We start from the raw sequence: 22,203 nt of genomic DNA on the forward strand, positions 1-22,203 counted from the left end.
TATTATAATTTAATTAAAGATTATCATGATTAGAACATGTGTGTGTACATCCTTGTATTTGTATTTGTTTTTATATTTTAAATTTTAAGTGTTGATTAAATATCAACCTAAATACACAAAAAAATAAGAGTGCCCGCAGAAATTTTATCTTTATTAACGATTGATTAAATGGACTATCATTCGCCAAAAAGCAAAATAAATGGGCCATTGAAATATCATCTGATCCAAATACGAACGACTAACTTGATGGCGGGCCTAATTTAGATTTTTCCCCTCTGGCCAAAAAAAAAAAGGATGCTTCCCCGCCGATGAGGAAAGCCAAGCCCGTTCCGTCACGCTTCGGCTTCACGCTCCCTTCACGCTTCGATTTGATTCACTGGGCAAAGCTTAGTGCGTTTTCCATTCGGTGAAGTGAAGAAGCATATGCGTCGCAGATGCTCCTCCTTCAATCTGATCGATCTCGATATGCTTTCGTCTGCTTCTGCAAGGTACTCCTCCTTCACCAAATTTCCTCTCTTTGCTACTTGTACCTTCCTTCTCTCTTCCCCTTCTTCCCTCACCCTCAAATGTCTACTTCATTCTCATTCCCTAAATCCCAACAGCCTTAATGACGCTGTTTCTACAGTCAATCGCATGCTCCACATGCGTCCCCTGCCATCTTGCCGCCATATCAATAAGATTTTAGGATCTATAGCGAAGATGAAACATTATCCCCAGGTTATCTCACCTCTTGCGCTAGCCGAGTTTAAGGGATTCACACCAGATTTAACTGGCCTGAACATCTTGATCAATTGTTACTACCACGTTGAGCAGATGGATTTTGCTTTCTCTATATTGGGGAAAATTTTCAAGATGGGTTATCTACCAACTGTTGTAACTCTGACTACATTAGTAAAAGGGCTGTGTTTTAATCAAAATGTTGGCAAAGCTCTAGATTTTTATGATGACATAGTGGCGAAAGGATTTAAGTTAGATGAAGTCACCTATGGAATATTAACAAATGGGCTATGTAAAATGGGAAAAACTCGATCTGCCATTAAATTATTGCAAATGATGGAGAAAAATTTAGTCAAGCCTAATGTCGTTGTCTACAGCACAATCATTGATGCCCTTTGTAAAGACGGACTTGTCAATGATGCACACAAATTGTATTTGGAAATGATTGATCATGGGGTATCTCCAAATGTTGTTACTTATAATAGTCTTGTCCATGGCTTTTGTCGCGTGGGTCAGTGGCAACAAGCAAATGAAATACTTGGTGAGATGATACCTAAAGACATCCATCCGGATAATTATACTTTCAGCATTCTAGTTGATGCCTTATGTAAAGATGGCAGGATTATTGATGCTCAAGCTGTATTTGCTAGGATGGTGAAAAGTGATCAGAGACCTGATGTTGTTACGTATAATGCTTTAATGGATGGATATTGTTTGACCAATAATATCATTGAGGCTAGGGAAGTATTTAACAGGATGATTGAAAATGGTTTGGCACCTACCCTTTTTAGTTATAATATTTTGATCAATGCATCCTTTAAGATGAAAATGGTGGATGAAGCCATGGATCTTTTTAAGGAATTGCATTCTAGAAATTTGGTTCCTAATGTTGTCACTTATAACTGTGTTATTGATGGCTTGCTCAAATCACAAAGAATCTCTTGTGCACAGCATATTATTTATGAGATGCATGAGAGGGGTCTTCGTGCTGATATAATCACGTATAATATCTTATTGGATGCATTTTGCAAAAAAGGACATCTTGACAAGGCAGTTACATTATTTAAGCAAATTGTCAATCAAGGATTTCAGCCTGACAAGAAGACCTACACTGTACTTATTGATGGTTTGTGTAAAGGTGGCAGATTAAATGTTGCTTGGGAGATTTTTCAGTATCTTTTGGCCAAAGGTTATCATCTAGATGTCCATGTATATACTGCTATGATTCATGGATTTTGTAAACAGGGTTTGCTTGATGAAGCCAAGGCCTTGCTTGATGGAATGGAAGGAAACGGCTTACTCCCTAACTCTGTTACTTTTGAAATCATTATTCGATATCTTCTTGAAAACAATGAGAATGACAAGGCAGGGAAACTTCTACATAGAATGAAGGAGATAGAGGCCTCCTGAAGAAATAAAGCAAGGTGAGATACTGTAGATCAAATTCATGTTTAGCTAGCATGAGTGGTTAGCGAAGGCTTGTACATTTTGTTGTGAATATATACAGTTGATTGACTGGTTTGACCAGAATATAGTTTGATGTATAATTGTCATTGAAGTGAAGTGCTTTTGCAAGCATGTCCAGGATAGGAAATTTTGAAGTTCACACCATTATGGCTTGTACCAGCCAAAATTGAAATTATTCTTAATGCTTACTTTGTGATCTTTGTGCTCTGGTATATTTGAATTCTAATCTTATGTGCACATAGGCTGTCATTTAGTTATTAAAAAAAAAAAAAAAGCTGAGATGTTGAAAATTGCAAGATGAGGAGGTTTCTTGAGTTTAAGGTGAAAATTCCTTGTAATAAAAAAAAAAAAAGAAATTAAACAAAGAAAAACTGAACTAGAAATCAGTAGACTGATAAGGAATTTTAGATGTTACTGTGGTTGACTTTTGAGAGGTAACAGACTGTATAGTTTATGAATCTAATTTTAGGCAAAATAAAGTTGTCTTATTTTTTGTTGGTATATCAACTTGCAGAGGAAATTGCCTCGCAGCTGCTTCTTGTTTGCTTCTAGTTCATTATTAGATGCCGCAGGTCTCTGTTACATATAGACATCTAGTTTCATCTGTACCTACCAAATCCAGCGCTACCCAGCACTTCATATGTTAAGGTTTGCGGACCAGTGGCTCCAAATCCGCCTTGGGAGATAAAGAAATGGGAGACACGCGCGTGGATAGTAGTGGTAGTTGTTTTGGGTACCCTTTTAGCTTTGATTATCTTCGAGGGTGGCTTATTGCTTTGGTATTGTAAACGTGATTCGTGTTTTCTTGGATTCTCAACGCAGTCTGCTCTTCTTGAGTATGCTTCTGGAGCACCAGTTCAGTTATCATACAAGGAGCTTCATCGTTCAAATAAAGGGTTCAAAGAGAAGCTTGGTGATTGTGGATTTGGTGCTGTTTACAGTGAAAGAACTTGAGGGCATTGAGCAAGGTGAGAAACAGTTCAGAATGGAGGTTGCTACTATAATCCGCACTCATCATCTCAACTTGGTGAGGCTGATTGGGTTTTGTTCTGAAGGAAAGCATAGGCTTTTAGTTTACGAGTTCATGAAAATGGGTCTCTGGACCAATTTCTTTTTGTCAATGAACATCAGTCTAAGAAATTGTTGAATTGGCAGTATCGATTCAGAATTGCCCTGTGCACTGCGACGGCTATCACTTACCTTCGTGAGGAGTGTAGAAACTACATTGTCCACTGTGATACAAAACCTGAAAATATTCTCTTAGGTAACAATTAATATATAAGACCCATTTAACTAATATGATTAGATTAAGAAAGTTAGGTAAGTTAATTATAAAAAATGTGACATGTTTTTCCTAAAATACCATAATCATCTTTCTTAATATCCCTTCTTTCTTTTCTACTTGATTATGATTGAGGAAGTATTTATAGAGATAATTTAAAAAAAATGATAAATATGATAAATGGGTCTTATATTTATAACTAAAATCAACTTAACAATTAGGTTTTATATTAAGGACTGGAGGAATACTATGCTTGAGTGTCAAATTTTGGCCTTGCAAAACTCACAAGTGCCTCTGCCAAACAAAATTTATGATCTGATTAAACATCATTACCAGCCAGTTCACAAAAAGCAAACACTCAACCTAATACTTAGACAATTTTTTTTTTTAAAAAAGAAAGTGCCAAGTGTCAATTAAATTACAACAAAGAGCTTTAATTCATAACTAAAAGAGTTAAGACAACAAAATTCATAACGAAACTCCAGGTAAAATGTCAAGATAAGTCTTGCGAGAGTCGAAACTTAATGTTGGATTGAAAATTATTTTCTTCCGTAGGACGATTGTTTGAAGTATTATTTAGACTAACAAACGTAGTGCAAAATATAATATTAACATTTTTTTTTTTACTTCAACCTTTTTTGTTTGCATAAGAATGCATTTTTCTGGATGTAATTGGTCAATTTTCAAATTGACACCATTAATATTTTAATAATAAAATTTCAGGATTCAATAAATAAAAGTAAAGCGTTTAAGAAAATTTAATGTATATTTATTAAATTTAGTAATGTACTAGTAGTAAATAATGGTATAATTGAATTTAAGAGAAATTATAAAAAAAGACTTTGGAACTACAAAAACATAAGGAACTATTGACAATTTTACTTTGGGTTTTGATAATTTGATGACATATTATTATTGTCTTGTCAAAACCCAAAATGAAATTATCAAGGGTCTTTATCTGCATTTTTACAAGGTTTTTTTTTACAATTTTTCTTTGAATTTATTTTTAAAAGAATATTAGAGAACCAAAACTGAGTCCAAACAAAAAAAAAAAAAAAGACAACCCAAACCCCGGGGGGGAAGGGAAGAAAAGGGAAAGAATGGAGAAGAGTGAAGGAGGAGGTGGAGGGGGAGGAGCTGAAGCCGGAAGGGATGATAATAGGCTTCAATAGAGGAATTTTCACTCTGACGTGAAACTGAAGAGCGTAGAGAAGCTTCTGGGCGGGGAAAAATCGAACAAGTGTAATTATGGAATTGGGAAACTTGGTGGGTATAATTAGGGTTTAAGGTCAATGCGAACTCAAAAGTTCGCATGGAAATCCGAAACTTGTGCAAGAGCATCAGGTACTCCTTGAAGCCTCTCTCCTCTAGATTTCTATTCTATCAGTCCTTCTTGCCACCAATCTCTTCCACTACCTTACCGACGACAAGTCCCCGTTCAACTTTATACATCAGATTCAGCTTCCTTCACTCTTCGACCTCTCTCAATTCCTCAGTTTTCAAATCCAAATACCATTTTTTTAATCCTTCATCGTCCTTACAATTTGACGATGGAGACATCTACTTGAAGATTGATTTTTATAGACGTCACACTTGTAGGCATTTTAGGTCGTATTTCGCTTCTATTGATCAGCGCACACCGTTTCCGACTGCCAAGCAGGTCTCTGAAATCGTTGACTTACTGAGAGGGGGCGAAAACGATTTGAGCTCCAAGTTGAATGGGAAGAATGTCACTTTATCCATACCGTCGTGTGTAAAAATTTTTCAGATATTGTCTCGTGAAAGAGTGTCGGCATTACGATTCTTTGATTGGCTTAGGGCTTCGCATCCTGAATTTTGTCATGATTCGCATATATGTAGCCTGGTTATTGATAATTGTGGGCGACTGGAAAATTACGAGGTAATGGTTCCCATTTTGAAGGAATTTAACTTTAAATGTGTGTGCTTGGAGCAAAAAGCATTTGGGTTCTTGCTTGATTCAAGTTTGCACAGGGCTTCTCTTATGGAATCTACCGAGAAAGTAATATCTGTGTTAAATGAGGTTGGAGGGTCATGTCAAACTTCAGGCATCCGGTCATTGATAGAAATATTTTGTGTTTCTGGTTCATTTGATATAGCCGAGTTCGTGATAGGGACAGCAGGGAGGAAGGTGAATCATTATAATATCTTGATTAGGGAGTTTTGTAGAAAAAGGGATTGTGAAAGGGCAAGGAAATTGTTAAAAGAAATGAAGCAGAACGGTTGTGCTCCAAATATAACTAGTTATAATATGGTGATTAGTTGTTTATGCACAAATGAAAAATTTGCTGAAGCTACCCAAATGCTTGAGGCTATAGAGAAGGAGTATGGTTTACCAGATGCAAGTACCTGTGATATACTTATTCACTTCCTATGTAAACGTGGCCATTTTGATTTAGTATTGGAATTTCTTGATAGAATGATTGGGAGGGGTATTGAACCTTGTATTGCATCAAATGCTGCAATAATAAAGGCTTATTTCAGATCAAAAAAATATGAGGAAGCACATAAGTTTGTGGTTGAATCTGTTACTAAGCAGAGGTATTCCAGCAATGCGAACTACAGTTTGCTTGCAGCCCTTCATTTGAATAAAGGCAATGTACTGCAAGCCTCGAAGATTCTGCATGAGATGATGGATAAGGGTCTTAAACCTAATTTTCGGGTTTGCCTGTCGGTAAGTAAGCGTCTTGAGAAGTCAAAAAAAGCAATGCAGTCAGAATTAATGAGGAGATACTGGAGCATTATAGAGAAGTAAATGCAAATGCTGAATTTTGTAGACAGGTTTTGCTAAATGCTCAGCATTTCCCTTGTAAACTTCAAGTGGATGAGTTTTGACCAGCTAATCATAATGAGGTTGATTTCTTTCTGATCTCATTCTTCATGCTGTTTTGTCTCCCTACCTTTGCAACAACTCCTTTAATGGCCTAATTTTCAGTTTTTTGGGCTGAAAATAGGTCTATGCAAGCGACTTAAAGTTGAAAGGGTGTGTTTACATTGATCCTTCTTTGAAAAAAGTGTTTGAAAACACCCTGAAGGCTAAAGTTGGTAGGGTGCGTTTGCATTTATCCCCTGTTTTAAGTTTCAAATTGTGGGATGACTATATGAGCTGCTGATATTTACTAAAATAGGATTATGGCGATGAGCAATTATATATGTAATAATGTGATTTATCAGCACCTCCTAGAGGCATTTAACGTGCATCCTAGAGGAGATGAAAAGAAGTTCTAAATTAAAGCTCCATTGTTTTCGCTGGAAAGGATTTTATAAGAAAATAATAATAACTTTTCCTATTTTTGCTTCAGTCGCTGCTACTATTAACATACAACTGCCATTGTCTTCTGTCATCAATAATTGAGGACCGTTGACATAATTAGAGTTCAAGATCTTCAGTTGAAGTTTGTTTTATTACGATAGTAATTGAGGCTGGAAGTGATCTGGAAGCAAGATTTTGTATGTTCTTCGAACATGGTGAGGGAATGTGGTGTGACAATAAGCCTTGAAGTAAGAGAAGCTACCAGCTATGCTTGTCATCAAGATTGTTATGTGTAGGTTGTGCTTGGAAGACCCTGAAAAGTATTAAGGTGAGCATGTGGTTTTCTGGATTGGATTTGCAGCTTGGTTAACGGGAGAAATATTTTCTTGTCAAAATATCTTTTTCTAGGTGATACTTATTCTTGTCAAAGCATTTGATGTACTGAGATGATGTAAACCATACCAAGCGCATGTAAGTATGCATAACATTAGCTCTTGAAAATTTAGACCATTTCAGAACACGATTAATTTGGTGCTCACATGAGAGAAATAAAGAGAACTAGCGGTCCTCATATTTAGCATCTTGCTTTTTCCTGAAATTCATGATGTTCATTCTGTTGAGAAGTTTAGAAGATTCAAATCTATTTGTTTGGACTCGGTTCTGATTCAAGTTTATTCATGATTGACTTGATTTGTCTATCTCTTGTAGATTGAATTTTCTAAAGAGTTTCTGGTTATTGTCTCATGAGTATTTATCTGGCTGGATTGGGTGTTTAGTGCCTAGGTCCGTACTAAATCCAAAACAGGGTAGAATGTGGAATAAAAACGGATTAGCTTTGCTGATTAATATTGGATCAAAATCGAGATGACCCAAACTGTAGTTTTTTTTTTGGCCGGAGTAACCTGCAGATTGCAGGCCTCTTAATTGCCGATGTGTTTTAATCTTTCTCTTCCTTGTTGCCCTTTTGTGAAATGGATTCTCTGCCATGTTGTGTTGTGGATCATATGGTATGGCTCTGTTCTTAGACTTTAATCAGTGCATGAGGAAATGTGTGTAATTCCTTCAAAAACGGGCGCTTAATATTATACAAAACAAATTCATGGAATGAACATTCCATTCTCATCCAATCTATGAACTAAATAGGCGTTGAGTTCCTTCAAGAAGAGAAGGAAACCAATTATGAGGGTCTCATTTGCAGTATAATTAATCTACACTACAAACGATGTTTGTATTTAGAACTGAAGGAGGTACTTTATTTCATATTCACCAGAAAATTACTTTGAAATTAATATCTTGGACTTGTTTTCAACTTTGTAGCCTATGGATGAGCCAATTGTTTCTCCTCCTCCTTCATGGAGGAAAAGTTTTTCAAGTTTTATAGGCTATACCGTTGTCGTCGCTCTGATGCATAGGTGGCCAACAACGGTGATCACTGGAGAATTTTAGATACTTTTTTCAACATCGCTTAAAACCAAATTTCTTGGCCTGTTTAGTTCAAGTATTGAATTTTAGAGAATTAGGAATGAGATTGAACATGACATTAGGGCTGAGAATAACTTTTAAAATTTTGCAATATCCATGAAAGGTGATATTGGGTGGTCTCTTACGGGGTGTTTGGAAGCAACCAAAAGTGCTGTTCGGAAGCACTTTTTCATAAAACGAGATAAATTTCTACATATATTTATTTTGTATACTGTAAAAATATTTTTAAAATTATAGTTTTAATTACATCCAAACACCGAATTGCTAAAGTCTTTGTACCAAACGTAACAAAATGGACAATTCTAATGCTAATATCAACATAAACTCCTCTAAAACTTTGTACCAAGGCAGATTCCATAGCATATATTATCTCTGGCACTCTTGGAATTCCGATAAATCAAATTTCAAATTCCTATAATAACCAAACCGATACTTAAGAATTATGATAAACTGACACAAGTGAGCCTTATATTTGACATTTCATATTAATATTGATGATGCGTCCAAAATTTAGATTTGTCATTGCAGATGCAATCACAACAAGTGGTTATTATTAAATTTGCTCAACAGCTGCTCATGCAAATGTTCCCCAAATTTCTAACAAAAGAATTAGTCAACGCTGTGAGGTGAAAGGCGTGTGCTCAACTTTTTCAAAGGAAGATTCTCTGATGTCAAGTATCTCCAAAGTCTTTATTTGTAGGTCCAAGTAGACTTTGGTTGGGATAAAATTCATAATTCATTAAAAAAAATAGATAAATGAAGAATTTATATGAGAGTTTAATTTTAAAATTACAAATTATTTAATTAGTTAATGTGAAGGAAATGATCATTTTTTTCGTTGAGCCTAGAGCATCCATCGCTATTACCAATGATTAATCCTCTTGTACGACAGACTTTTTGAAGGGGCTTTGTTGCAAATGATCATATATTTAAATTCCCAAAACTTAACTAACTTGAAAAAACATGCTTGATTAAAAAAAAAAAAAACAAAGCAAAACGTGCTTGATAATTCCTACCGAAGAAAAAAAGCTTGGTATGCATGAACAAATTGAACCTTCTACAGTTGCATCATTATAATTTAAGAAATAATGTAACCAAAGAGTGTCCCCCTTTTTTTTTTGGACTGAAGGCAACAAAGAGTGTCAAGACATCAATTTTTCCCTTTTCACCTTTATTTTTTTTTTAAAAAATCCTACAAATAATTAGTTTTCGTCGCATATATTTCAAATTAATTAAGTTTCGGAATTATTAGAACTAGGAGAGAAGGACAAGGCAAATCTCTTTTTTTTTTAAAAAAAAAGAAAAAAAGAAAAAGTGATTTACCAGAAAGTAGATTCTTGAGAGGGGGAAAATAATCACCATTTTGACAAATTGTTGATTGATTTTCTTGCTTATATATATATATATATGTATGTATGTAACATTAAAGGTATGTAACTAAATTATTAAACTTACGAGTTTAAGCAAACTTGTGATAGAGATATAAATTCAAACGAGTTTACTTTTATTAATAAATTAGTATTGAAAGTATATAATTAAATAATTAAAGTATAAAAAATAACAACAATTTCATTTGAATATATTTTAAATCCAAATAATTGAAATTAAATTTATTAATGTTCATAATATACCATATTAAATAGAGAAATTTTTATGAAATTCATATACAAAGTCACTAAATATAACCAAATTAAAAAATTTAACACAAGTTTAAGAACGAATTAATACGATTTTATAAGTTAGAAATAAACGTAAAAACGATAAATTCGTTGAGTAAACTCATAAGTTCAGCTTGGTTTACAACTATTACAAGTTTAAAAACAAGTTAATACAATTTTATGAGCTGAAAAAGTAAAATATTAAACTCGGATAGTCAACTTGTTAGCTTGACAACAATCTATATACCTACAAACAACAAATTAGAATTGTCTGCATAACACAAACATGCCGTTTTTCCTCCCAAAAGACTCCAACTTGCCTTATTTCAATTATATGTTGTGTACAATATTCAATTTGATTAATTAATTAACTAAATCACAAAAAGCTTAATTTAAAATTCCCATATTGATTCATAATGCTGCGTTTCTTCTGGTTCACTCAACCTTAATGCTTCTTGGCCGTCGTCCTCATCATTAGACGGTAATACATCAAATCCTAGCAAAGGAGCAGCTTCAGCAGCCATCTGCATCCACATCTTTGGTGAATCCAATGGCGACTCATTTATAGCCTGAATTTGGCTCGGCGATAGCCCCACCGTCACTGGCGCCGCCTCCACTGTAGACGTAGTGCCGTGGCTTGCCTCCGACGGCCCTCTGATCACCACTCTCTCTAGGTTCAATGCTGCTTGCTGTGCTGCCAACCGCACATCCTCAGCTCGGGAGCTTGCCGGCCGGGGCAGGCTGCCGATGAGCTCCGGGAAGTTGAGCCGTGCGGCTTGGCCACGAAAATGTAAAGCTGCGACATCGTATGCAGCTGCAGCCATCTCTGGCGTGTCATAGCTCCCTAACCATATCCGGGTCTTCTTGCCGGGCTCCCGGACTTCGGACACCCATTTGCCCCACTTTCGCATGCGAACACCACGGTAGGTTGGCGGAGTGGTGGTGACGGCGGCGGAGGTGGAGGTGATGAGTGGTTCCATTGAAGGAAGTAGTAGTGAAGGTGATTGCATATTTATAGAAAAACGATGAGGTTCGACCGGAGGAAGAAGTACGAGAGGGAGCTTCCCAGTAACTACACTCCAGTGCGGACATGCTGTCAATGAGAGTGCCGCGGATTGGCACGTGCTTTTTTTTAATTGAATAAATTATTCTGATCATGACACCTCGTTTATAAATTATAAATAAAATATTATAATTAGGAATAGAGTTAGTAATACATGATGTTATACCACTTCTGATCCTTAATATAAAGTTAGTTTAATTTTTAATTTAGTCTTAAATAAGACCACAATCTACTTTATCTCTTATATTTATCTATTTTTTTCAAAATAGTCTTTATAATAATTGTACATATTAAAGATTTTATCAAATGATAGTTTTAACTAATACATATGATTAGTAAGAGTATTTTATGAAAGACAATACGTATTTATCATAAATAACTAGTTTAACAAACTTCCTTAATCCATTCAAATTAATTAACTAACTTTTGTATTAAAGATAAAATGCATTATTTTTTTAAAAAAGTTCAAAATTAAGAGTTAATAAGATAAGCTTGAGGGAGGGCGGCAGGCGTCGTTTATTAGTTTCGTTGAGCCATAAGGCCACCCACTAATAAATCTTTTAAAATCTTTTGTTTGAATAATTAATTTATGATTAAGTACTGTGTTAATGAAGAATGTCACCTGTTAAAAGATTGCTAATATATTAATGCAAGAGCTAAATAACAAATAATTTATAAATATTAAGAAAAAATAATTAATTTAGTTATTTATAAAAGATGTGTTAATTTTCCTAAAACAATCCTAATCATTTGAATTGGAAAGTACCCTGTTAATGGAAATTCTTTTAATCACATGTTCTAACAAGAATAATCCGGAGAAAATAAAAATTTAGGAGGGAAAGTAAAATAAAGATTTGCATTGAAGACTAAATCAAACCCTTCAAGAACTTTTATACTACTTCCGATCCTAATTATAAGAACTAGTTGACTAATTTGAGGATATTAAAAAAATAAGTTGAGTTAGTTATTTGTCATAAATAGATATTTTCTTTCCTAAAATATCCTTACTAATCAAGTGTATTGACTAGAATTACCATTACTAAAAGATTACCTTGAAAAAAATATATAAATACGAGAGACAAAGTGAATTAGGGTCTTATATTTAGGATCAAAATAAAAGTCAAACAAAATCTTATATTAAAGACCGGAGGTAGTATTTTGAACGAGTTGATACTGAATATTTTTCACGTGAGTGATTTAATTTACGTAACCGGAGTAAGTCTTGACACACACACACACACACACACACATATATATTATATGACTTATGAGACAACTGGAGGCAAATTGAAGTAAAACGACGCGTTTTGGGGAGCAGATGAACCCGCAGAGTGGGCAAGGCCCCCCCCCCCCCGGGGTGGCGGTGGAGGGCGGTTTTGTTGGGCCATGGGTAGGTGCGAGCGAGGCCTAGCAAACCACACGCATATAAGCTTCATCCAGCTGTATGTTTCAGAGTCTGCCGTCTGAATCCCATACCTCTTTGCCTTTTAAATGACCAGTCAATTACACCCTTCTTTTCTTACTTAGTTATTCTATCGTCAAATTGAAACATGTCTTCTGTACCAACCAACTAAATCTTCCCAAGTGTCACCAAATTGTTTCACCACTATCCCTGAGAATTAGGTTTAAGCTTGAAGCTCGAAGATTCTCATGACTCTCATTGTCTCCTATTCCAAACGTGCTCATATCTCAGCTACCAAAGTCAGCGTACACCTCTCCTAATATTTTAAGTCAAGATTGAGCAACCAGGAGTAATTCTGCCCGCATAAAAGAGCTTTAGTGGCATTTATGCTTTCATGTAAATGAGAGATCGCAGGTTCAATCCTGCCTGTAATCTTAGGCTATTAACACCTGTCTTTTTAGTTAAAGAAGAAGAAGAAGGAGCAGTCAATTTTTATGCGAATTTGCACATACATATGAAAAGAAAGAATGAAGTTTGCTAGGATTAATAAACCTTTCTAAATACTTCCCCGATTAGTTGTAATGCCTATGCCCAAGTTTTAACTCATTATGCACATTTAGTGAGTAGAACATTCTTGTCTTCGTAAGAGTTACCTCATAGTTGTAATTACCTGAGCTTGGACAAATTCATCACATATTTCACAACTTTAACTTGTTCATCCAAAAAAGAAGATCAAGTCATCCACAACAAAAAAAGATGAGAAATTAAAAAAGACTTTTTATGTCGATGAGTCTTGGAGATTAACACATTTGAGATGAATAAGTTGTACTAATCTTTCTGTGCATATAACAATTGATGTATGGGCTTATTAGGCCAATATGCAACACCATCTCTTCATAAAGTCTCATGAAATGAATAACTTCTGAATGCTCTATACTTGCCATGTATATAAATATTGTTTGGAATTAATCAAGAAGCTCACGTAATAATTGGTCATGATAGATATGAAGCATTGAGAATAAAAGATAAAAATTGATATTTGGATTAAAAAAATTATTAAAAAAGATTTTAATACGTGAGATTGCTTGTTACTTAAAATTGAGATCAGGGAATATTATGGGTTTGTCTAATCTGATTACCTACTATTTAGAACTGAGATTGAGGAATACCATGTGTTTGTCCAATCCCAAAGAATATTCTTCCAATAAGTTTTTTCAGTATCAATTACTATCTCCAGTCCTTAATATAAGACCTTGTTTGACTTTTATTTTGGTCCTAAATATAAGATCTCAATCCACTTTGTTTCTCATATTTATGTATTTTTTTTCAAAGTAATCCTTCTAACAATAGTAGTTCTAGCCAATACACTTGATTAATAAGGATATTTTAGGAAAGACAATACCTATTTGTTACAAATAACTAATTTAACTTCTTTCCTTAATCTCCTTAAATTAGTCAATTAGATCTTATAATTAGAACCGGATATAATATAATTTTTACTTCTCATTCTCAATAGTTCATGTCAGATTTCGGTGGCTATATATCTGGAATCACATTACCCGGAGATATTAGAGTACTCATGTTCTAGGTCGGCCATGGCTTATCGTGTTTGTTCATTGGATAAAGCTTAATGAATGGTGGCGATTGATGATTTGTTTTTAAAAAAAAATATCTGAAACCTATTGGAATTGAGACTAGACAAGGTTGGCTGATGCAAACTGTGTCGAAGTAACAATTGCAACAGGGCAAACAATTATTTTTTTTTAAAAAAAATCTGTCTTTCATTTATTTGGATTTGTTACTTATAGTTGTTCATTTGGGAATTCTTGAGAAATTATTAAATATATAATCGGGGGCATTAATAATATTAGTTAATCTATTTTGCCGACTAATATTAGCTAATCTACAAATCTAGGTGTCCATTTATTTGGATTTTTTAAACAATATTATATCACCTAAAAATCTTGTTGATAAAATCATAGGAGAGCCGGTGGATAAATTAGGCAGTCGTGCAAATAAAGAAGAATGCAAGATGTGTATCCAACGCGTATTTTTAAAAATGTTTTCACACCCATCAAAATAATTTTTATTTTATATATTTTGTATGTTATAAATTATTTTTAAAATTATAGTTTGAACTTTATATTAAAATGATTATTATCATTAAAAATTCAATCTTGGATCTCCCGAGGCCTAAACGAACACAAATTTGGAAGGAGCGGCACAAATGGACCAATACGACGATGTTCCTCACCTTCTTCAACCCCTCTCTCTTCTCACAGGAAAATCAATGCCTTCTCTAGAAGAAATTGCAGTGACTACTGATTTCATTCTTTTCTTCTAATGGTTGTTGTCCAAGCTTCCAAGCTTACCCTCCCTAATCCGTCTCTCTTTTCTCCTCACATAACTTCCGTTCTCTTTGAGCCCAGTTCGCTCTCTCTTGCTCTCATGCACTCTGACTCTTCCTTCTCTCTCTATCCTTCCTTTTCTCCTCTTTCTTCTTCCTCCTCCTCCTTTCCTTCTCTGCATACCTTAATTCCTTCTCCTTCTTCATCCTCCACCTTCCTTCTCCTTCAGAGTTCAAACCCTAATTCTACCCCTCGGGTCCTCTTCATTGTGTCTGGTCCCCGCAAAGCAGGGTCTGAGGTTCTTCTCCGGTTTTACATATTGCGGAAGAGCAAGGCTTTTGCAAAAGCCCGAGTTCTTTGCTCCCAGAAAGACCTCCGATTTGAGTCGAATTTGGGGGTCTTGGTCAACGCAAAGCACGGGGTTTCGATTAAACTAGCTGGGTCCATTAACTACTTCGCGATGTACTCTGTCTCGAGCTCCAAAATCTGGGTGTTCGGGGCCAAGATGGAGGGTGGCGATGGAGGTGATGATGATAGTGTGGTAGTGAAATTAATGAGGTGTGCTGTGGTTGAGTGTTCTAAGCCCATTTGGTCTCTCAGTATTTCGTTTGGGTTCCTGCTCTTAGGGGAAGAAAATGGAGTTAGAGTTTTCAATCTTAGACGCCTGGTAAAAGGGCGGGATAATAAAGCGAAGAGTCTGAAGTCAGATATTCGAGGATCTTCTCTACCGAATGGTATCATTGGTAATGATTATAGGAAACATGGAGCTAGAGATCGAGGAAGTAAGAGTCACGGTATTGAGGGGCTTTCGGAGGTAACCTGCAATGGTGATGTGGAGTGGAAAATCGGAAAACATCGTGGGCCTGGTGAGTATTTATCAAATTATTGATGTTATCTTACATAATTTTCCCAGCAAATTTCCAATTTTTTTGAGGGTTTATTTCTGGAAAGCATACAAAAATGCCCCTTGTTCTTGGTGGCATTCTGAGATGTTTATTGAATTATTGTCATTGGTCTGGCTATGGGTGCTGAAAGTAATCATTCTTGAACTTTCATGAAGTATCATCGAAGGGATTGATTGGAAGAGAAAAGGAATTTGAATGCGATTTCAGTTAGCGGAAGAAACATGACAATGCTTTCTGAGAGCTAGCACTTGCCATTTTTTATCAGTTTGCAAATCACTGCTTCCGAGGAAGTGAGGATACGCACCCACATTATTTTCTGGATGGAATATCGTGTTTTGCTTCTTTTGCATATCTTCTAGGATTTCTGTTAGTTACTTGTGGCTTGCGAGGCTGCAAGACTGGTAAAAACCAAGGCCTCAATGGATTTGGTTGCGTCTTCTTAAAAGCTTGAATTTATTATTTTATTTTTTGTTCACTTTTGTGTTTTCTGGAGCTTTCTTTCTCCTGACTATAATTTGTTCTTTGCCACCTCTGACATTGTAGATCAAGCGAGTGCTTATGATCTTGTCTCGTTTTTTTTTTTTTTTAAAACCTATACAAAAATTGCAATATCAACATGTGATGGTTGTTGTTGTATACCCCTTGTGTTGAGATATGCGTCTGAAAGTCTAAGGTACACAGGATGGTAGTTATTGCCCTTGTTTGGAAATTTCAAGCTAATTTTGGATTAGCGGGAAGGTATTGTTATTTTGTCTCCACTAGGATGGAAGGGGCTTTTCAGAAGGTTGTGGAGGTGCGTTCATAATGATGAATATTTGATGGGAAGATTAATTTAAATGAAACAATCTTCAGTCGTGTCCCATACCAACTATGAGTGGAAGCTACTTCCATGCCTACCACGATAATATAAATTGAGTGCATCTGCATACCCAACGGTCTACAATGGGAGCTTACTTCATTCAACACCATCCTGCTTCTTACTCCTCAAGTCATTTGCCAAATCTGCTCTTTGCAATCATCATTTCATTGTGGAATATAGTGTTTTTATCTATTATTTGTGCCCCAGGAGCCATAACATTCATCATCAGTACTGAGCCAATTCATCTGGATGAGAGTAAAAACAGAGTTGAAAGCCATAAAATATGAAGAATCACATTTTTGCATGAAAATCTATCACTGTTTTAGAACTTAGAAATTGCCTTGTGAGGAGACGTGGTGTGTTTATAAACATGGGTTCTGAATGAATTGATTTTTTCTGTTTTTCAACTATCATTATGCCGTTGTCCTGCTGTATTTAATGCTAGGTGATGGTTAATACTAGTGGCCTCAATAGGTAATGTAGTCTTCTGTCCTATTCTGAATAGCACTAGTCTGTAAATTTCTTCCATGTGTAACTTCTGCCAACAAGTTGTTTTCTTGTTATTCTCTCTAACCAGGTGCAATGCAAGGTTCTGTTGTTTGTTTAGTAACACATGAAGATGCCTCTTGATGCATATAACGGAAGTTTAACAAGGCACCTTTACAGTGGCCTTAATTTTAGTAATTCTTCACGGTGTATTATATCTGTAGGAATCTCATACCTGATTACTTGTTTCTAAATTCCATTGGAAATTGTTTCTGCTACTCTTTATCGTTGCAGCTAATATTTGTTGTTTTTCTTTTAGTGAAGCAGATGAACGCAAAGTTTAGACAAGATGACAGAGATGGAGGCGTCTGTTTTGTGGCATTGAAGAGATATGATGTGGAAACAAAATCTTCAGCCAAGGTATCGATATCCACAAAAGCAGTCTCCATTCAGGCTCTGTCCCAAAGAAAGTTTCTGGTCTTAGACTCAGCTGGAGATTTACACTTGCTATGTCTTGATAATTCTGTTGTGGGAGCAAATATGACTGGTCATATGAGGCAGTTGACTCGCACAATGAAAGTGCAGAATATGGCTATTCATCCAGATGTCTCTATGAGTAAGCATCTCCCTTTTTTTCTTCGTTTTCTATCTTTGTTATTTGATTTATAGATTGTAGATTGTCTCTTAATTAAAGCATTTGTATATTAGCAAAACATGGAGTGATTTTTTGTGGGGTAAAAAAAAATTGCATTGTAATCCTTAAACTAATAATGCATTTATGATAATCATGTCTATGCTGAATAAATATTGTATTTTTCTATAAGTATGGCCTGCCTTTCTATAATTTGAGAAACCGAAAGTACATGGAATGTGACAGTTTTTCTCATTCATTCATTTATCTGGATTTAAAAATGCCTTAACTGGAAAGAAAGGGAAGTTAACAATGAATCCATTTAAATCATTGTTAAACAGTTTAATGACTGAGTCTGATACGGTCTCTATTTTTGAAGTAATTTATTTTTCATAGCCTTTTCTTTTAACATATAGATGAAAGTTTTTACATAAGTACATGAAGGATGTCTTACCAGCAAAACTATAATTAGTTTAAAAAAAAAAAAGAAGAGAGAGAACGGTATAATATTTATACATCAACAATCAATAGGGGAAGGGTGGTGGCAAATGAATGTAGGAGATGCCAAAGATTTAGTTTTCATTTCACTTATTGAAAGTCCGTTTGACTAAAGTGCTTGCTTTAGTAAGCTCATACCATATGAAATAATTTTTTCCCCTTCAATATTACTTTATCTACTAATCCTTACATTTGGGAGGATGCATGTTTCTGTGCCAGACTTAAAGAATTAGGCTGAGTGAAGAACGAAGAGAGACCATGAGGGATGTACAGTATCATGAATATAAGATGACATTCCCATGTCCATGAGGAGTTAATTGGTCTACTTAACTATTTGTTTCTTTATAAAGGAGGGGTGTTTGGTAGACATTAAGGCAAATCTGATGGATACACAAGTTATTGCTGGGAGTATTTGAATTCAAATTGCTATTTTTTTTTAAATAATAAACGCCACTTCAATATTTTCTGTTATGTGCGATATATAGTTGAACATAGAAGAGCCATTGAGCATAATACCTTGAGCCACTAAATAAGTTATACTTTATTCATGCATTAATCTGATACTTAATACTATTATGTGTAGTCATAAATATATGGTTTTAAGATTTGATGACTGTTAGAATCTGGAAAATTGAAGTAGAAATAGGGGAAAAGGGGAAGAGAGAGAAAAGAAAGAGTAGAGAAGAAGAACTCTAGAACCAGAATCCGTTATTCTAGAGAGGAGAGAAGAAGAATGAAAGAAATAGAGAGAAAAGAAGAAAGGAAGGGAGAGAGAAAAGGGGGAGACTAGAACCAGAATCTAGTTCTAGGGAAACAGAGGAGAAAGTTAGGAAACTGTATAACCATTCTTTCATCCATATCATTGATAGAATACATGTCTAATATTTATAGCCTAATACAGTTACTGCAAACAACTACTCTTTCCTAAACATATAAAACTGACATTATCTTAAAATAACTGACATAGGACATTTGTAAAACTGACACTAACTTAAAATAACTGACATAAGACACTTATGATGGCTAATACAAAATCACATAATAGACATAAAACATAAAGCATAAAACATAAAGCATAATACTAGTAAAGCCGTAAAGGACTCTAGTTCCTATCAATGGCATAGATTTTTTTCTCACCCAAAAAAAATACATCTTTTCTGTTCACTAAAAACTATACCTTTTATGGCTAATATTTTTGGTGGGTTGTAAATGAGCTGACTTTCTTTAAAATATACTTAAAATGAATTAATTACTATCAATTCAAATGCCCAATGACATTCGCTTGAGTGAATTTTTACAGGAAGGGTACCAAAAGAATGTTGATATGCAATATACAGACTATTATTTTGTTTGAAATGTTGGCAAGGCCTATAATCTACATGCATGTTGAAGTTCTCCTTTTTTTTTTTTTTTTTTGGGTTTCAATAGAGGCTTATTGGTCTATAGTTATTTTTTGGATAACATTTCTATGTATTTAGGATTCGCTTTGAGTGTTCTGTTTTGATTACGATAAGATGACTTCAAGTTTTCTGTTTTGATCAAGTCAAAAAATATCTTGTTTTTAGAGTTATACCTTTTAGTTAGAGTAGGAATTTGCTCTTTTACCTTCTATATACGTAAATGGCTGCATAATAATGAAGCTTGAATTTCTACACATAGAATGACAGGTAATTGGAGGACGATAAAAATGCCTTTCTTGGTTCAAACCTCAGAATGTGAGAAATGCTTGGATAACAGAACAACAGTACTGTTAGGATAAATACTTTGAAGTTCTATGCCCTTCTAGCAAATGATATCTGTTTAACTTCCCTTTTCTTTATGCTGGTATTGTTTTAATCTCACAGTTTCCCAGACTGCCTGGATATCGGATGGACACAATACTGTACATGTGGTGGCAATTGACGTGGACAATGCTTCAAATGCAACTGATGGAAATGATGGGGATGATAAGCTCCCACATCTTCCAGGTAATACCGTTCCTATGGTGTTTGGATTTGTAATGGGGAATTGAAAGTTTATTTATTTGGTTTTTGTTTATTTTCTTGGTTCATGGTTTCCTGTTCAGATTTTTAACTTCTATGCATGATATTCATCAAAGTTGTAGAAATAAATATCCATAATTCTTTTTCTACTTGTTTCTAACGGCTGAGTGGATAGAAAATACTCACATTTTGCTTTGATACAAGTTTGCTTTTTCTTGCAAATGAAGCTCTAGTGTTCCACTATAATTTCGTTTAATATTTTTTCTATATTTGACTTTTTACTGTTATGTAAGAGCTTATTTGACTTTGGAATCATTCAGCTCATATGTTACTGCCTACACCTCCTATAATATGTTACTTCTTATCATATTTGTCCTCCTTTCATACAAAATTTGTGAAGTAATTTCAGAACACCCTTGGTTGATTACTTTATCCATATAATTCCTTAGTAATCTAGACAATTTCTGCTTTCTCTCAGTTGTTCAAGTTATTTTCTCCGGCGAAAGGATCCAAGATGTCATTTCTCTAGCTTCAAATGCTGTTTTGATCCTTGGACAAGGTAAACATTTATATTCCTGTGAAATTATCATTTGATTGATGTTCCATTCCAATGGAGTTCTTGCGATTTTTCTTCTCCCTCCTAGGACATTCTAATACAACATCTAATGGCTTGTCATAGTTAAGTCTAACACCAAGTTCTCCTTATGCATCTTGGGTGAAATGAGCTTCTTTTTTTTTTTTTTTGAAGGAAAATATGTATATTTGGGACATGCAAGTTTTTAATGTGTGAACAATTGGAAAATTATCCTGATTTTTCTTGCTTGGTTATGCTATAATTGGTGTGCCTTGCTTCATATTGTAAAGTATAGTACAAGTGATCCTGAATTTTGATTACTACTTTTTGTGCCTGGCCATTTCGTATTGCTTACCCACTGTAAACGGTATCTCCATAATTAACAGGAAGCTTATATGCATATGCGATTTCCTGAAGTTGCTTGGCATTTTCATATTTTTCATTGGTAAGCAATCACAATTACCTTATGATTTTTACCTTTTTGGCCAATCAGTCCCTTGTAGTTTGTGCACTCAGTTGTACCCATATGAAGTTTTGATGGAAGCTCGTTTTGCAGGAAACCAATAGTCCTGGCTCTAGTTACAATCTAATGCCAACTTAAGTGGGGGTTTCTGCTGGGAAAATGCTATCTTCTGTAGTAAGTACTCTTTAATTGTGATAAGTTTATTTCTGAACTTTACTTACCATTGTGGTTCATTTGATTAACATAACTGCATGTCACTGAATTATTGAGTCAGGAGCTCTGGTCGACCCAACTAACATTGCATGCTCAAGATACCGGAGTTCATCAAGGTATATGGATTAGTTGTGCATTTAGCAGTCCTCAACCATGATTTACTTAATTTTTTGGGTGTATGGGGTTGCTCAGGACTTGAAAATGGTGAACATCAATGATCTAATGTGGCATGAGTTTTTTTTTTTTTCCCCTTCATTTTTTGGCCAAACCATAAGGAGGCACGATTGCCAAAAAAATATTTTGACTGAAAAGTTGAACACCCAAGTAAAAGATTTGAAGAATCAATAAATTCTCGTCATGTAAAGTATCATGGTTTTTCTGCAGCATTGTCAACCCAGCTAATTTGTTTTTGTTCTTGTTTTTGATTTGACAACCCTGACACTGGGTAGATACATGTGGATTTCTGAGTTGTGGAGCTCGGAGCCAACAGCTCATGGCCGGGCCGCTGGAGCCACATGTCTTGAAGCCTTGTTATGGTAACCTGCAGGACTAGGACTACATGCCCGTAACATGTCAAACTGTTTACAGTTAGCTCATTTTCTATGGATGTTGTTGGCTGAAGTTATTGGTTGTCTGCCAGAGTACTTAGCAGAGTTCATCAAAGAGGCTCATATCAATCTTTGGCCAGCTGGGTTGATTTCTCTGCTGGAAAATAGACTTTGTATTTGGTCATCCTAGGTTTTGTCTCCAGAACATTATGGTTTTTCTTTTCTTTTCTTTTTATTTCCTGAAGGTTGGTTGGTAAATACTGGTAGCCGGATAATAATGCAGCTGGTATTATGTTAATTACCAAACTCTTCCGTCAATACGATTGAGTTTATTATAATTATGTTCATTTTGAA

At 35.0% G+C, this 22,203-nt stretch overlaps 4 protein-coding genes and 1 long non-coding RNA gene across 7 annotated transcripts; 4 read left to right on the forward strand and 1 right to left on the reverse strand.

The window, feature by feature from the left end:
• The first annotated feature begins 823 nt into the window (after positions 1-823).
• On the forward strand, positions 824-3,459 carry LOC114751367 (pentatricopeptide repeat-containing protein At1g62930, chloroplastic-like). Of its 2 annotated transcripts, XR_003740737.1 has the most exons (3): positions 824-2,141; positions 2,699-2,904; positions 3,007-3,459. XR_003740737.1 is itself a non-coding variant. In XM_028940055.1 (2 exons), exon 1 carries the CDS (start codon positions 853-855, stop codon positions 2,125-2,127), a length of 1,275 nt encoding a protein of 424 aa, XP_028795888.1. In that variant the 5' UTR covers positions 824-852; the 3' UTR covers positions 2,128-2,141; positions 3,007-3,341. The 2 variants fall into 2 exon arrangements, 1 of the variants encoding a protein (XP_028795888.1); XM_028940055.1 differs by lacking the exon at positions 2,699-2,904 and having other exon boundaries at positions 3,007-3,341.
• A 1,269-nt stretch (positions 3,460-4,728) lies between these two features.
• LOC114751380 (pentatricopeptide repeat-containing protein At1g09900-like) lies at positions 4,729-6,322 on the forward strand. Its single transcript, XM_028940064.1, has 2 exons — positions 4,729-4,810; positions 5,127-6,322. The coding sequence occupies exon 2, from the start codon at positions 5,370-5,372 to the stop codon at positions 6,237-6,239; it is 870 nt and encodes a 289-aa protein (XP_028795897.1). The 5' UTR covers positions 4,729-4,810; positions 5,127-5,369; the 3' UTR covers positions 6,240-6,322.
• Positions 6,323-6,336: 14 nt separating this feature from the next.
• Positions 6,337-7,444, forward strand: LOC114751391 (uncharacterized). The gene is made up of 2 exons (XR_003740741.1): positions 6,337-6,529; positions 6,787-7,444. It is a non-coding gene; the product is annotated as an uncharacterized LOC114751391 (long non-coding RNA).
• Positions 7,445-10,269: 2,825 nt separating this feature from the next.
• Positions 10,270-10,857, reverse strand: LOC114751330 (ethylene-responsive transcription factor ERF022-like). The gene has a single exon (XM_028940012.1). It carries the CDS (start codon positions 10,855-10,857, stop codon positions 10,270-10,272), a length of 588 nt encoding a protein of 195 aa, XP_028795845.1.
• A 3,733-nt stretch (positions 10,858-14,590) lies between these two features.
• LOC114751306 (uncharacterized) lies at positions 14,591-22,203 on the forward strand. 2 transcript variants are annotated; one of them, XM_028939977.1, is made up of 8 exons: positions 14,591-15,556; positions 17,260-17,556; positions 19,914-20,036; positions 20,530-20,610; positions 21,012-21,070; positions 21,182-21,262; positions 21,359-21,417; positions 21,751-22,203. In XM_028939977.1, the coding sequence occupies exons 1-5, from the start codon at positions 14,686-14,688 to the stop codon at positions 21,038-21,040; spliced, it is 1,401 nt and encodes a 466-aa protein (XP_028795810.1). In that variant the 5' UTR covers positions 14,591-14,685; the 3' UTR covers positions 21,041-21,070; positions 21,182-21,262; positions 21,359-21,417; positions 21,751-22,203. The 2 variants fall into 2 exon arrangements, with proteins under 2 accessions (XP_028795810.1, XP_028795800.1); XM_028939967.1 differs by having other exon boundaries at positions 21,363-21,417.

This window comes from Neltuma alba, unplaced genomic scaffold (genome assembly GCF_004799145.2).
Source record: "Neltuma alba isolate B1F8T4 unplaced genomic scaffold, ASM479914v2 tig00001132_pilon, whole genome shotgun sequence".
Taxonomy (NCBI): domain Eukaryota; kingdom Viridiplantae; phylum Streptophyta; class Magnoliopsida; order Fabales; family Fabaceae; genus Neltuma; species Neltuma alba.

Bases quoted from the DNA above. Each gene is read 5' to 3' on its own strand.
- LOC114751380 (XM_028940064.1), top strand. From the start codon at position 5,370: ATGGTTCCCATTTTGAAGGAATTTAACTTTAAATGTGTGTGCTTGGAG.
- LOC114751367 (XM_028940055.1), top strand. From the start codon at position 853: ATGGGTTATCTACCAACTGTTGTAACTCTGACTACATTAGTAAAAGGG.
- LOC114751306 (XM_028939977.1), top strand. From the start codon at position 14,686: ATGGTTGTTGTCCAAGCTTCCAAGCTTACCCTCCCTAATCCGTCTCTC. The intron at 17,557-19,913 runs GTAAGCATCTCC...TTAATCTCACAG, and splicing joins TCATCCAGATGTCTCTATGA to TTTCCCAGACTGCCTGGATA. The intron at 20,037-20,529 runs GTAATACCGTTC...GCTTTCTCTCAG, and splicing joins TAAGCTCCCACATCTTCCAG to TTGTTCAAGTTATTTTCTCC.
- LOC114751330 (XM_028940012.1), bottom strand. From the start codon at position 10,857: ATGGAACCACTCATCACCTCCACCTCCGCCGCCGTCACCACCACTCCG.